This window comes from Coenobita brevimanus, chromosome 44 (assembly GCF_032717465.1).
Source record: "Coenobita brevimanus isolate Jiangsu-jjx chromosome 44, ASM3271746v2, whole genome shotgun sequence".
Lineage (NCBI taxonomy): Eukaryota > Metazoa > Arthropoda > Malacostraca > Decapoda > Coenobitidae > Coenobita > Coenobita brevimanus.
In genome coordinates, this window is record NC_136997.1 from 6200261 (window position 1) to 6216677 (window position 16417).

At 41.0% G+C, this 16417-nt stretch overlaps 1 protein-coding gene across 1 annotated transcript in view; it reads left to right on the plus strand.

Annotated features, from left to right (window-relative positions):
* The first annotated feature begins 2315 nt into the window (after positions 1–2315).
* Positions 2316–16417, plus strand: part of LOC145397955 (glutamate receptor ionotropic, delta-2-like) — a 150288-nt gene continuing 136186 nt past the window's right edge. Inside the window, exons 1-2 of the mRNA XM_080270932.1 lie at positions 2316–2481; positions 2653–3680. Of these exons, the coding sequence (XP_080127058.1) occupies positions 2316–2481; positions 2653–3680 (1194 nt within the window). The remainder of the gene's footprint in view (positions 2482–2652; positions 3681–16417) is intronic.

The window sequence follows — 16417 nt, forward strand, 5'->3', positions numbered from 1 at the left end:
TAATTATACATATCGTAACAGCATAGGAGTCGTCGTTGTTTAACTACTACAACTGGGTTGCTCCAATTCTTTCACGTCATAAAACTACGATGAAAACATGCACTTTTACAACATCAACCTAAAACACGCCAACTGCTGTGGTACCTATAAGCGAAACCAGCTGTACAACCCAAAACATTGTAGCTTTGTGGACGTCAATCATCATTTGCCGGCCAGTGAGTGAAACTTGTCAATATGACATTTCAGTATAAAACGCTAGCTCAGCATCATCAGACACATGCCGCCAACTTGGAATGTATGTTCCAGCCAGTCATTTTCAAAGATGTCGTTCAGTTTCTTACCAGTGGTCTCTGATAATCGTGAGTTTCCTCTGTCTTAAAAGTCCCAGTTTCTGTTGCATCTGTCCTGTACGACAGTTTATTCTGATACTGAAGTTTGCCGAAAGTGATGGAAACGTAAGATGTTAGACGCAGTTTGCATGGTGCTGGCTGTCCAGATGACAGGCTCTGGCACAGAAGTTTAAGGTAACATGTTTTTCTAAGTTATCTCTGTTGCTTTTAAGTAAACATTTTACCGAAAATAATCTATCCTATTGATTCGAATTCGTGTCAATGGCATAAGAGAAATTTATTTTTAGTCATGGATGTGTCATCTGAAGTCGCTGATTCTTCACTTCACAATGGAAAATTGTACAAATTACGTGCTGTAGCCAATAATCTCTGAAATATTCTCGTCCTGTTAATCACTTTCCTAACAGATACCCGAGATACAGGGCATAAATTCTGCAACAGCCATTTTACGGCACAGTAACCACACTGTTTTGCCACTTTTCTAGTAGTCACTGTTATACATGTAATTGTTTTTACCAGCCATGCATAAATCAGGCACGGATTTAGTGGGGAGTACCCCCCATCCAATTTTTGCACAGCAATTATTGCATATACAACAAGAACAGTAATAATAATCTAAAATATATTCAATAAAAGTATTACTGCAACTTACTGCACAGGCACTTGTCTACATTATTGTACTCTTAAACTAAAGTAAGCAAAGTGCAATTTATTCGATCATTTATATGAATTAATTGACGATTCTGTTAAGAACTACGTCCCTCTCCCCCCCCCCCATTTTTGTTTTCCAAAGCTGTGGATATGGCCCTGTCAATATCATAATGCAACAGAATATCACTGTTCAGGCTGGATTCGACTAATAACAATCCAGCCACATCCAGATTCGAACACTTCCTAATATGTCCAGACAGCGGTAATCAGTAGTGACTTTGGTGCGCCACTAATATCAGCATATTCATTGATGAAGGACTTCTTGCGACATGAAAGGTTGTTCACAACTTTTCTTAGCTTCTCACCCACCCAGCACGGCGCTAGTCTACCCATCACGCCAGCAGGATTAGACTAGTAAGGGCACTTACGGACCGCAACAGAAACAGACCAATATCAGACACTGTTAACATTATCAACAATTTGTAACTGCATAACCTAACATACACACTATTTTAGTATACTTAATACTACTGTACTCACTATTACAAGTTCGAGCTAACAAGCTACCAACAAGTATTCCTGTAACCCCCATTCCATGACGCTATAAAACATAAATCATCATCATGATCAGCTGTATGTATTTACTTGTTATAGAGGCTTGAATAAATTTCACTCAATCCGATATTTGTGGATGTTTTCGTTCTGTAGGTTTGATTGACGACGGACGGTATGATTCTTTTCTACAAACTATTATCACCTTTTCCTTTGCAATGCTCCCCACTTGTCGACATATGAATTAAAAGAATGATGTTGTGGCCAACGATTCGTGGAAGTTCACGAAAACACAAACACTACAGATGAACTGATGCATCTCTCATTTTCGATACGGTGGAAACGAGGCAGTCAGTTAATTCTGGTTGTTTGATTCTTCCACAATAGCTGGAAATAATTTTGTAGAATGAGATAAATCAGTCGTGACTAACGTACCTATTTACTTGTGTTACTCTACTGACCTCTTCTCTTACATCCCTCTATTCCCTTCTCCTCAGAAAAACAGACCTCACACTGTTAGAAAGTCTCCCCTGCTCGACCCCTGACACTATCAATCACTGACGTGAGTCAGGATCTAACAACAAGCACTTGTTATGCAGATTGTGCCACCATAATTCAACAAGCTCATCTCCAAAGACAGACTAGCTGTTCAATGGTGTATTCAGATGCGTCATGGCGAGAGGAGAAAGGTCGTGGTGCTCTTAAAGGTCAGCACTGTATGGGTGTAATGGTGAGAGTGGAGGCGGCTCTGCCTCATTCGACATGACGCCTTCAACAAGGCAACTCTGCCTCCTCGTCCTTCTCCTGATCCTTGTCCCTGCAGTGGCTGCCTCAGTCTCCCGCTCCTTCACGCTGACTGGTGAGTCACACACAATGGCTGCACACCGAGAACATGAAGACTCTGCTATTGTGGGAACCTACTCCACAAGTAGACGGTGATAACTTTTTAATTATAACAACAATGTAACGGGTTGAGTAGAATCCAGGTGCTAGTTGCTTAAGGAATAAACAGACTTCTTTGAGTAACAAGATCAAGTAGTGTTGATTGTACTTTAGACATGGAACCTTAAACTAATATTATCATTATGCTCACCTCCAGAAGGAGAGATCCTGGTTCAAGACGCTCTTACCACGCTGGTGTTGGGGCCACTGCGTGGACATGATCTGCTGCTAGTCATGGATGACCACAGTCAGCGCCTACTTGATGTGGGTCAGGTGGTGACAATGGCCGGAGCCTCTCACACACCCATCCTCCTCCTCACCCAACACTCACTCCTCCACACTGCTTATCTTACCCGCCACACCCAAGGCTCCCTCCTCACCGCCATCCTCCTCTTCCACCATGACCCCACAGCCTTCTTTCTCCTCCTGGCAGACAACAAACACTGGAACCCCAGCTACCTCGTCCTCTTGTGCCTGGACCCGCACATGAACATCTCCACTGTCCTAAGCCAGCCCGTCATTCAGCGCTCCAGGTTCATCCTGCTCCTCCAGCCAGATGCCAAAGCCAGCCAACCCCGCCTCCTCGCCTACACCCCCAGACCTACAGATATACGCCACTCTCTCAAAAAGACAACCCTGGGAGTCTGGAGTGCTGACAAATTTCACAGCCGAGAGGCGCTGTTTCCCCCTCGATTCCACGACTTTGGAGGTCAAGTTCTGGAAGTAACAACGTTGTGCTATGATGAGCCTTTCCTTTATCTTGACGGGAAAGGTAGTTGTATGGGAGGAAATCCAGATGCCTTACAAATTATAGGGAATAAACTCAACTTTCACCCCCAAATTATCCAAATAGATGAAGTAGTATGGGGCGTCAAAAAGAATGGAACATGGAGAGGAATGTTTGGTGAACTTATGTATAAAGGGAAAGATCTACTGATCAACTCTCAGAACATCAATCATGACTCCTTCAGTGATTTTGACTGGACATATCCATACTGGGAAGACAGTTTTGGAATCATCCTGGAAGTACCACAGCCATTACCACAATGGAGGAACATTCTTTATCCCTTCTCCTTGGTAACATGGGTCATGGTGTTTGGCACAATGCTGGTGATTTCCTCTGCATTGGCCTTCCTCCTTCGCAGCGTCTATAACGTCGATGACCCCATCGGTATCACTCTCAAGGTGATTCAAAACAAAGAAACAGACCTTACTTCACATTCCTTAATTGAACTCCTCACTTATCCTCTGCTAATCATCTAATTCACCTGCTTAATTAGTACACTCACTTATGATATTTCGGTATACCCTCACTTGTGCTACAGCTTATTCTATCATCATTCTTCCATTCCACTGTGACCACCACACTCAACCTCGATTAGTAGAACTCCTTCACCATGCTCTTTCAAGATTTGCACTCATCCTCTTCTCATCTGCCTTACTTTCTCCTTTCTACTGTAGCTGCAAACTCTTATTCCAGGAGTAGCGCTGGAACCTTAGTGTGAAATGCCCTCTCGTCATCAGGAAGATTCCTCCTTCCAGCCCCCGTGGCCCCATCTTCACTTTTTGAGTGTAATGATAATAAGAGTACGAGAAGTCACAAAATTAAAAATACCTCAGGGGTATGCCTTGGTTTGGTGCTACAGAATCAATTTCATTTCACATGCTGTGATTCATAGGGTATATGATAATGAAGGATTATGGGACGATTGCCAAAATACTTTAGTTTCGCTTTGTGACCTAAATCAGTTTACGAGTAAAGTGATAGAAACTGCATATTGCATACATCGATATAAGTCATTTCGTGATACCTTAAAGCTGATATTTCGCTTTAGAATTTTTCTGGTACTGAGTCAATAATAATGAGATTATTTAATTTGGCTGAAGTGGGGGAGCCCATCACATACTGACTCAATACAGTAAGTAACTCAATAAAGAATCGCAAACCATTTTTTCTTATCAAGAAATATACTACCACAATGTGTGGTAACCGTCTAACCAAACTCATGAGTTTTTTACGCGTCATGCAAGGGACGAAGTGGGTTCACAGGAGGTTAGCGCCCCGCCCTGTAAAATAACGTACAAAAAATAATAAAAGTAGATGAAAAGAAAGAAAAAACAAAGCTTCAGACCTGGGTGGACCTATAGCTTATGACCAAGGACAGATCAGACAATGACATTTGGAGGATAACAACATGGAATGTAAGAAGTGCAAATGATGAAATGGGAGACAGGTAGTTTGTGCAATTGCCTGAGGAAGCAAAAGTGGATATAAGTGGGTTGATTAGGGCTGAATGAAAACTTGTGTGTGTGAGAAAATGGAAGTTTGGATTGGGCATATATGCCGGATTGGATGAAAATGAGAGGACAAAGGTAGGGGGTATGCACCGTATGCATGAGAACTAAGAGTATACGGAAGTATGACTCAGATCAAGGGTTATAAAGACTGAAAGTAGCTATACAAGCGTGGGAGGTGTATGTGTGTTTGCCCCTGCAGGGACGTCGCTTCACTTTTCGTGGGCTAAGGGGAAGGGGATAATGTCTGCATTTGAGGACCCAACTCCCTACTGAGTGTCGTGGTCGAGTCACACCACGCTGGGGGGGGGGGGGGTGCAGTGGACTACATTTTAATTTTAATTTTCGCGTACTGTAACCTACTGTAGTATTTTACCTTTCAAGGAATGGGGCTAGAGTATTTCACACATTTTATCCATGTTCAGCGCAGTCACATTCGTACTCGACTTGCCATTGCTATGTAAAGTGACTAAACATCACTCCATTTCCTTGCTCCAACATCAATAAAAATTTCCCTTCCAAACACGCGCTCCAATAAAATGACTGCTGAATGTCAGTGACATGCATTTTCAGACCCTAAGCATTCTAGCCACGAAAACATACTCCGATTACATCGAGCTATGTATTATTATTATTATTATTATTATTATTATTATTATTATTGTTGTTGTTGTTGTTGTCTGTAGCGTTTGAGGTGACATGGTTCATCTTAGGGTGATTTAGAATTAGCTTTTAACGGAGTGAATGGCCCAAGGCATGAGCACGAAAACCCACAGAAGCACTGAAGGCTGTTGTGGTAGACGGTTCCTTGTCACCAGTGGCTGACTCAGTTTCCCAGTTTTTAGGTTAGCGTCAGAAGCAGGAGTTCCCTTACGAGCTGAGTTGCGCATTGGTCATCATATAAAGAGAAAATATTTTGATCTGCCTCTGGTACAACAGCAACATCAGCTAATAAAATGAGAGTCAGAAAAATGGCAAATACTACCTTATAATGAATTTCATTTTATAGTGGAAGCCTGTATGCAGTGTAAACAAATAATGGTTTGTGTGTCCCAGTATTTCTTCAAGTCACTTATAGGCGCGGGAAATTTTCATAGGGGGAAAAATGGAACTAATATGACAGTAAGATTATACCAGTGTGCTTTATGAGTGCTTGATGAGAGACAAAGCTCCATGTTATCACAGTTTATGAGAGACAAAGCTCCATGTTATCACAATTTCCCTCCGAAATATCATTTGCAGGATGAAAGTAAGAAACAGGACGTTTCTCCTGGATGATTTCTCCCTGGATCATTTTTGCCACTGATTAAATTTGGATTCGCTCACTGAGTATTGTGGAGCACAAATTATGAACCGTACATTGCCGAAGTCCTTTCTGTATTTATCTAAGCAACATAGGTTCCAATGATACGCGAGTGCTGGTGTAAAGCGAGGTGCCAGTGCATTCATCACAAACGCAATGCTAAATTCTACAATCTCAGTTGCCAACCTGCCGTGTTGACAAAACTGAAACAATAAAGACTTGGTTGTTGATGTGACTGTTAAAGCCGGAAATAGGGTGTTTTCCCTTGGTAATTTCACCGTCAAATCATAGGAAAAACGTTAATGTAAAATTATCGGAATCTCCAATATTTAACTGCTGGAGCTGATGCCACAAAACAGTGTTACGACATGCACCGATCAGAACCGAACACTCCCTTGGAAAACTCGAGATTCCAAAGGGTTCCTACGCCTTTATGGGTGAGTTTTTTGTTGATAAAACTCATTGAATGAATGTATCACACGCAGAAAAAAAAAAAAATCATCTCACTTCACATAGGAGTGACGGTAATGTCAGATCGGGCCAGGTCGAGTCGGACCGGGCAGCTCATTTCCAGACTTAAATATAGGGGTAACCTTAAATCAGTAACATGGTGAAAATGTATCTTTGGAGTTTATCTAAACACCGATTCCCCGACAATTAAAAAACGACTGAAATTGAATTAGATTGACTTTTGACGCTATCATGTTAGTTGGGGAGCGGTTTTCCTGTCCAGTCCACGTAACGAAAAGAAACCAACAGCGTGACGTCATCAACGGCTAATAGCGACTTGTTAGACCGGCAACGTACAACAGTGATCCAGGCTTGCGCTGCTCCAAAACATCTTACTGTTGTCTTTCAAATGTAAACAATAACTGAGCAGCTGATACACACATTGTGGGGATTTTACTATGGACGAGTCATCTGATGAAGAAACGAGAATAGGAAGCCAGGAATTAGAAGCCGTTCTGCATACAAAATGTCCACGAGGAAGCAAAATGCATGACTAGTGCAACCATCACGACAATCTTCAACATGGAGAGTTATTGTAATGCAAGTATGTAATTACAATTGCTACACTGACTTGTTTTAAAGTACCATGGGAATATAAGTTTATGCCTATCCCGCCGTGTTTGTCGTTGAACAGGCCTGAAGCCCAATCTGCTTAAAATATTGTCCACGCGAGTGTCTTCCGAAAAGCAACTCGGCCCAGTTAGTATCCTAATCGAGAAATTCTGACAAACTTTTCACGAAAACTTAGCTCTAGAGTATATTATGTAGACTGTTTTCGACTGAAACTGCGAATATTCCGCTTTCTCTCTCTAAAACAGTTTCAATCCATAGCAAACACTTTGCAAACATTGCAGCGAAATATTCTACACATATTTCGTTATTATCAAAGAGGAATACGCGGTGGATAAAATGATGAATATCACTGAAATCAAATAGCGTTTCAAAACTGTGATTCATTTAGACCTCACTTTTTGTTATTCCTGAGTTTGTAATGAGAGTAAAAGAAATCCTTTGTCTCTTTCTGTTTATTTATTTGTATTCTTACTTTTGTTTTCTTATTTATTTATCAACAATCAGCCATCTTTACTGCAACTTTGTTTTTCTGCTTCCTCGAGGGATACTGGCGCAACAGTCAACTCATAGCTCAGCATTCTGGGATATATAATACTATCTGTCTAACCTACACACACACACACACACACACACACACACACACACACACACACGTTTTATGAAAACACATTTCACAATACAGCGAAAGAATGAAATCATCAGTAGTATTTACGACTAGCTACTATCGTGGTGAACAGCAGCAAAGCTATAAGGCTATTTTTAAGGGTTTTGCTGGGATGAAACTCCGTATTTTCATCATCATTACTCCAGGATCCAGGCTGACAGAAGGAAAACAGCAATACTGATAAAGGAACAGATCGCCCTGTGGTATGGGCCGCAATCACATTCACTCTTCATTCAAACTCAGGAAATTTTCGCTTGCCCTCCCTGCACAAAGTGAACATACACGACAAAACTGTTTCAAAATGATATTGGTTGAGGGAGTCATTCCGTCGATTTTCAAGTTAAAACCTGGTTACCAATAGTATATTTTTTCTTGCACATGTTTCCTACTCGTTTCTGACGTGAGCTATACTTCATTTTTTTTTTATTGAGGCGAAGATGCACTTGACAGGTTGATGATGACTGGCTGAATGCAACATGTCCAAAAAATATTTACTAACCCAAATTTCCCCCTCAGATATTTGTTGTCAGTTAATAATGCTAGAATATGAAGTAATGTTGCATTCAGCCAATAATCACCAATATGTCAAGTTCATCTTCGCCTCGATAAAAAAAATGGAGTATAGGTGTTTTATTTCATCCATTTCAATTCTTCGTTTTCGCACAGTCATTCACCATATTGTGTCATCTCCTTGGCCTCACATGCCTCTTTCCTTTATATTCTCTTACTTATACATTTTCCACCAACACCGTCATTTCCATTCTCACTGTGTGTCCATATCATCTCTGAATTCTGATTTTCTTCCTCAAAAGTCAGCCGAGATCTTACTCCATACTCATCTCATTCATCAGTGGTCCTCACTCAGGTAATTTGACATACACCAGATACACTCCTCATCCTTAGGATCTCCACAGTTTTCGTTTTTTTTTTTTTTTTTTTTTTCATACTCCTGCTATACCAGCGTTCCCCGTCCGTACGGTAGTGACGGTATCAACACTCATGCAGGCCTCTTACAACTTCTCTTCTCTTTCTTATGCTCATTCAGAGCATTGCTCTAGCCAGTTTCTTCCCTTGGACAACATTGTTTTCTCCATTCAGTTAACATTTTCTTCTATTGTCCACCGTTGCCCTAATGTATATGTATCCCTCAACCAATCCAGTTTGTTACCATTCACGTCACATGTTGTTCACGACATCCTTCCACCATCATAACGTTGCTCTTTTCCACATTTGCTTACAGACATCGACGCTACCAGACCTATAAAAAACTCCCAACTTCATTGTCCAACTTCACTTCTTTAATAGCAAACATCACTGCATAATCTGCATACATCAGGGCTGAGACAGCCCATCTGTCCACTTCTCCTACCATTTCCATTTCATTTCCAAACACTTTTCACTCCATCCACATACTGAATACATTAAACAATTATGGTGACATCACATATCCCTGTCTTACTCCCAAGAGTTCTAGAACCAATCACTAAGAGGTTTATCTACCATCATACTTGTCACAGGAACACGGTAAATACTCTTACTGCATTCTACTCAATGCAGTAAGAGTATTTACAGTGTTCCTCGAGAGAAGTGCTGCAGAAGTATGACTTTTGCAGCATTTCGCTCAGTCGCCCTGTATACCCTCTCATATTCTGCCCACAGATCCATATAGGCCATATACAGCTCTATACTTTTTACAAGCTTTTTTCAACATTTGTGTCACTGCAACAGCTGATCCACACAGCAACTACTACGTCGCAATCCACCTCGTCATCGCTCCCCAGTCCTTCAGATCCTACTACTAACGTTTCGATGTTTTTAATATTATGGTCTTCATTTTAAGTACTAGTGTAAAAATTAGTCAATATAATCTACAGTAGTATCCTTGTTAAACTTCGCAACTCGTGCAAATTCACGGCAGTACCTGCTGATCCCAAAAAAAGAAACATAGCTTTCTTCTCGGGTACGTGCTGATCTTTTTTCATTTGTATTATCGGTATCGTTATAATGAGAGCGGATAATGACGTGTCTTTCTATTTATTGCAATGTTTATCTTCCATCACAAATGTGGTAGATACAGCTTGAGCTATTCCTGACGGCGATTTACAATTTTGTGATGTTTTTCTCTAGAGCGATTATTTTTATCCTCATTTTTTAAATCACAACCAAGCAGGGAAGGCATGCAGGATGAACAAGATTGTTGGATAAAATATGCTGGAATTAAATCTGATATAATAAGGTACCTAATCATCTTAACCTAAATGAATGTAACATAGCCTACCATATCCTAACAAATGCAGCTTAAGCGACCTAACGTAAACTTCCCTACCCAAACCACGTAAACTGACTTAAATCAGTAGTAACCTCTGTATTAGTCTGTACAAGTTGAAAGTAATACTTGGTCAGTTGCTCAGGCATTTCGTTGCACATCATTGGTATCCAGTAGATATCACTAACTAAGCCACTGGAGTGCCCTCACCATCAGGTGACATTACCGATTCTGTATTTTAGCTGCATTGCATTTAAAACCCATCAATAGTTTAAGGAAAATTTAAAGGGACTATTGACAAAGAGCAGGTTACGTACATACTATCATCATCAGCAGCAACAGCCATTGCAAGTCCAACGCTGATCAAAAGACCTTTCCCATCCTTTTCCACGAATTCCTTGACTGAGCTAATTTCTGCTGCATTTTGCCTGAAACTTCCCTATCTCATCTATCTACCTCCTGCCTAACCATTTTCTGTTCGCTTACATTCTCGTTAAGTCTAGTCAGTCAGCCTCTTGCCCCATCGGTTACCCCGTATTCCTGCTACATGACTTGCCCAGTGCCCACCTCCATTTCTGTTCTTTTATAATTTCTGTAGTGTCTTTGACTTTAGTCTGCTCTCTCACCCAAGTTGATCTTTTCCCATCTCTTAAAGATATTCCCAACTTTGACTATTTGACAAGGGGTGAATTGATTTTCTTTCGATTTTCTCAGTTTCCAGGTCTCACAACGGTACGTCATAGCTGGGATTATACATTCGCCATATGCCTTTCGTTTCATACATACTGCCAAGCTACTTTTCATGATGTCTTTATGTTTACCGAAAGCTTCCCACCCAGTTGTATTCCGTCTTTTTATTTCGCTATGATGGTTTTTCGTTAGTTTTAATATTTGTCCCAAGCAATTATACTCCTCTAATTCTTCAGGAACATCTACACTGATTCTGATGACGCTCTTTGGTGCATGTGGATTAAACAGTGGTTTACTCCAGTTCATCTTTAGCCCTATTTTGAGACTTTCTCTGTTAAGATCATTTTACATTTCTTGCAATGTCTCTGCTGTTTCTGAGGTTAGGGTAATGTCATCTGCAAATCTTAAATGGTTTAGGTTTTCTTCTTCTATGTTTACTGCTTTGTTCTCCCAGTCTAGTCTTTCTTATATTAAAAAAAATCTTCTAGGCATGCTGTAACTAATTTTGGTGAAATTGTATCTCCCTGATGCATGCCCTTCTTCCTCTTAATTTTGAGTCTTTATGTAATATAACTGTAGCAGTTCCCTCTTTTTTTATGTTTTCAAGTAGTTTTACAGTGTTTTCATTTTCTCCTTGTTCCCGCAATGATTATAACTGATATGTGTTCCACTGAAAACTCCATTCTCGGTGATTTCAATGTTCACCACCACCTTTGGCTCTCCTCTCCTTTCACTGATAGACTTGGTGAACAAGCATACATCTTTTCTATCCTTCATGACCTACAGCAGTGTGTACAGCACCCTACCCGTATCCCTGAGTGCCTTGGCGAGAGAGTTCCAACATAATTGATCTCTTCCTTATATTTAATCCTTCTGCTTCCACTGTTAATCTTTTTTCTCCATTGGGGTCCTCCAACCCCAACCATATCACCTTAACGTGTCCTGTTGCTCCAAAAAGGCCTGTGGACCCTCCCAGGTTGTGGCAACTGTGGCACTTTAGAGCTGCTGATTGAGAGTCCCTCAGGCAGTATTTTTTTTTTTCCCCTGGAATGATTGTTGCTTCCATGACTGAAAGCTATCTGAGTGTGCCTTAAGCATTAACGATGTTATTCTCTTGGGCATGGATGAATGCATTCCTTTCTCATATCCTGTGATTAATAAAAAAAAAAAAAAAACTTGGTTTAGTCACACTTATTCTAATGCTGTCCACAACAAGGAGATGACCCACAAAAAGGAACTGGAGCCAATGCACCCATGAATCTCACTTCATTTATGTTTCTGCCCAGAATCGTCTTAATTCTGTTCTTTGCTCTGATAAAAATAATTTCATTCGTACTAAATGCTCTGAACTTTCCTGGTCAGATTCTTCCTGCTCCTTCTGGCACCTTGCTGAAAACCATGCTAACAAATTTACTTCATCATCCTTCCCTCCTCTTTCCACTCTGATGGCTCTGTAGCTATTTCTTCTACTGATAAAGCAGAACTCCTTACTCAGACTTTCTCTAACAGTTCCACCTTAGACGATTCCGATGTTGTTCCTCCATCTCATCTTCCTCTGACTTCCTCATGAGTGACATTAAAATTTCTCCAATTGATGTATTTTCTGTCATCACTGACCTCAATACTAACAAGGCATATGGGCCTGACGGGGTCCCTTCTGTTGTTTTCAAGAACTGTGTTTTTGTGCTTACATCCTGCTTAGGTAAGCTCTTTAGCCTTTGTCTGTCACTTGTACCTTTCCTTCATGCTGGAAGTTTGCTTTCATTCAGCAAAGAAGGGTGACCATTCCCAGTTCTCTAACTTTCACCCAATTGCATTAACATCCTGTACTCCGAAAAATTTTGAGTCTATTTTTAACAGAAAAATTTTAAAGCACCTTTCCTTTGACAGCCTTCTCTCAGATCGTCAGTATGCGTTCCGCCAGGGACGCTCAACCGGCGATCTTCTTGAATACCTTAAAGACTCTTGGTCATCCTCCTCTGAGAACTTTTACAAAAGCTTTGCCGTTGCACTTGATGTTTCAGAAGCTTTTGATCGAGTCTGGCATAAATCTTTAATTTCCAGCATGCCTTCTTACAGTTTCTAACCTTCCACTGGTGCTTTCATCTCTAGCTTTCTTTCTGGTCCATCTATAGCTGCTGCTGTCGACGGCCATCTTTCTTCTCCTAGCGGTATTAATTGTGATGTTCCTCAGGGCTCTGTCCCATCACCAACTCTCTTCCTTCTATTCATCAATGGCCTTCTAAGCTGTACATCTAACCCAATCCACTCATACACTGATGACTCCACCCTTCACCTCTTCATTTGCTTCTTGGAGCGTCCATCTCAGCATTTACTTCAACAAGCAAGGGACGAGGTTATCACACACCTAATGTCTGGCTTGGCTTGTGTCTCTGATTGGGGAAATGTAATACTGATGTTTTTAACACATCAAAAACTCAGTTCTTACATCTTTCAGTCCAAGAAAATCTTCCGTAGGAGTATCCTCAAATTTTCAGCATTATCCAACTCAACCGTCCAACATCTTTAAACATGCTTAGGGTTTCATTCTGCCGGGATTTATCTTGGAAAGATCATAATCATTACCTCTTTTATAAAATCTGCTTCCAAGTGATTCGGTGAGCTTAGCCGACTCCGTGCCTTATATTTACCCCTACAATATAGTTGACTTTATACACAGGTTTTATTCGCCCCCTGTGTAGGGTTTCACTCTCATGTGTGAGGCTTCTCCGCATATACAGCTGTCCTCAACAAGGTGGAGCCAAAGGCTTTTCGTCTCATTAACTCTCCTCCTCATAATGGCTCCCTTCAGCCTCTGTCTCATCGCCACACTGTTGCATTTTTACCTCTTGTCTATTGCTACTTCAATGGTCACTGCTTCTCTGAACTGTCTGCTTTGCATCCCACCACCACTACGGTGGGCACATAACACTCGTCTAGCAACAAACTCTCATCCCTTTTCTGTCCAGCTCACTAAGGCAAGAGTTAACCATTACTCCATATCTCTCATGGATGCAACAGTTCAATTCTGGAACTGTCTCCTTCTGTCTGTATTTCCCACTGCCTATGATTTCCAGTCTTTTAAATGCAGTGTGTCCAGGGATCTCGAAATGAATGGATCTTGAATTTTGCTCCCTGTTATCTTGTTTTTATTTATTTTTTCCTTGGAGGGAACAATTATTGCTTGCTCCTGGCCTTTGGTTCGTTCTTTCTTGTATTAAAAAAGATGAGACTTTGACATCTTAGGACATGTTTACAATGGACTCTCATCCGAAATGCAATATTTGGAGAATCTGAACCCCCATTGATTCTTGAAGGGGTTAGCCTCCTCTCCTCAAAATAAAATGGATTTGAAATAAGAGAAAATGAGCGTGCGAATTTCAATGAAATCAGCATACATATTTCAGGATTAGGTATCCGGTTTTCTTGTTTTCTGTGAATGCACAAAAAGAAACTTTATGTGGATATTTGGGGAGCATGACTCCCCCCCCCCCAATGCTTCTTTGGGTCAGCCCTGTGCCAAAATTGAAGAAGATTTAATAGGAGAATCATTTAAATAAAACTTTCCAGGTGACACCAAATAAAAAAATTCCCAGAAATAGTGAAAGGTGGGCAGATATGGCTTTGATATCCTTGTACATATATAATGGACTGTAATGTGACTGTAATCTGATATTAAATAAATAAAATTAATCAGAAAAAAGGGAAAGATATGAATGACATTTCCCAGGTGAGTCCGTTTGGTTACTGGGAAGGTCGTCTACTATAAACAGTCTTCCAACCATGATTTTTAGGGGGCCAATCCTCCTCTGGAAATCAAAATATCTAAGAATTTGTTAAAGGATTACAGATATAGTTTTGATATCTTAGCACATGTAAAATGAACTTTCATCTCTAATTCAATATTTGAGGAGTATGACCCTCCCAGTGACTCTTTGAGGTCAGTCCCCCTTCCCCATCCCCCCAAAAAAGACACGATCAGAAATACTGGAAAGAATGCACATGGATTTATACCAAAATCGGGATGTATATCCCAGGATTGGGTATGCAATTTCCATGTTTTCTCTAACTGCACAAAAATAAACTGAACATATTTTGACCGCATCCCACACTGCCACAGGCTCCAACAGCTGTAGTTTAGTATAGGGAGGATGTTACCCAGTGAGTTCTTCCTATGGTCAGCCTTTCAGTGTGCATCAACGAGATCAGCTGAGGCGTTGTAAATAAACACTGGCTTCTTAAGTTTACCGTTTTGTTTTCCATATAACTACACTTAATGCTTGCCAACTTCACTTCACTTCACTGTTTTCACAAGTGCCAAAGCTATACAATCTGCAGTGAAACTGAACTTCTATTGAACTAAACTCAAACTGAATTTTACTCCTCTAGTCCTTCCCCATCCTGATATAAACTTGCATTACACTCGTATCTTCCAGTTTACTCTAGCACCTACTGTTACCAAATTGGAGACACTCAAAACTTGCCAGAGATTTCCTACAGTACATAAGACTCTAAAATATTTAGCATACAAACTGAGATAAAATTGCATAATTTAAGAAACAATCACATAAATAAAACATTATAGAGAAAAAGAACATAAAAATTGATGCATCGCTTAAAAAAATATCTCCACTCACAAATAGCAGGCTAACTAGCAACTCTGACACTTAACCGAACTACGAGAATTACTGAGAACCTTCCAGTACTACATAACTAGCAATTCTCGCTTCTCAACATTATCCTTTCCCTAGTCCTTTGTTGTCCCTACTAAACTACACCAGTGTACAAACATAATCCTTAATCCAAACTAAACATGTACCGGTTATTATAAACAAAATAATCCTTCAACTTGTCAAGCCTTCTCTTATGTTGCTTCCAGTGACATCTCTGCTCCTCCACATAGTCCACTCCCTCTGGAATGTATTGGTCTTCTTCCTGATGCACTTCCTCACTTGCGAAACTGTCACCATCCTTTTGTACTTCAGCTCCTTGGTCCTCCCCAACATCCTCAACTGTGAGTGAACATAAATCCACGGGGACCTCCCAGCCGCACTGTCCTGGCCCATGGTACTGCCACAGACGATTCATGTGTAACACCTTTGGGCGAGACTTCCTGCCTCACCGAATCCAGTACATTATGTCTGATAGGCGGTCCAACACAGTGTAAGGCCCATCCCACGGGCTCTGCAGCTATAATGACTATCCCTTCGTCCGCCGAGAAAGTCCTTTAAAGTTTACGTTACTTGCCTTGGCATCATACTTGCCCTTCACCACTTCGCTTGAAAACTTTAGAACTTCTCTCACTGGATGATGTACCTCAGCCAGCCTCTCCTGTAGATGTTTTGCATAGCTGGAGGTGTCAGTAGGCAGCTCTTCACCAGGTGGTCTTCCCATTAACAAGTCAACGGGCAAACATAACTCATGGCCCAGGATCAGTCTTGCAGGGGCATAGCTAGTAGACTTGTGGGATGCAGACCGATGTGCCATCAGCAATGCAGGTAATTTCTGGTCCCATTCCATCTGTCCCTCTATACACTACTTGGCCAGTTTTTGTCCCAGGGACCAGCTGCATTTCTCCACAATCCCATCTGACTGTGGCCCTACTGGGGTTGTCTTGATCA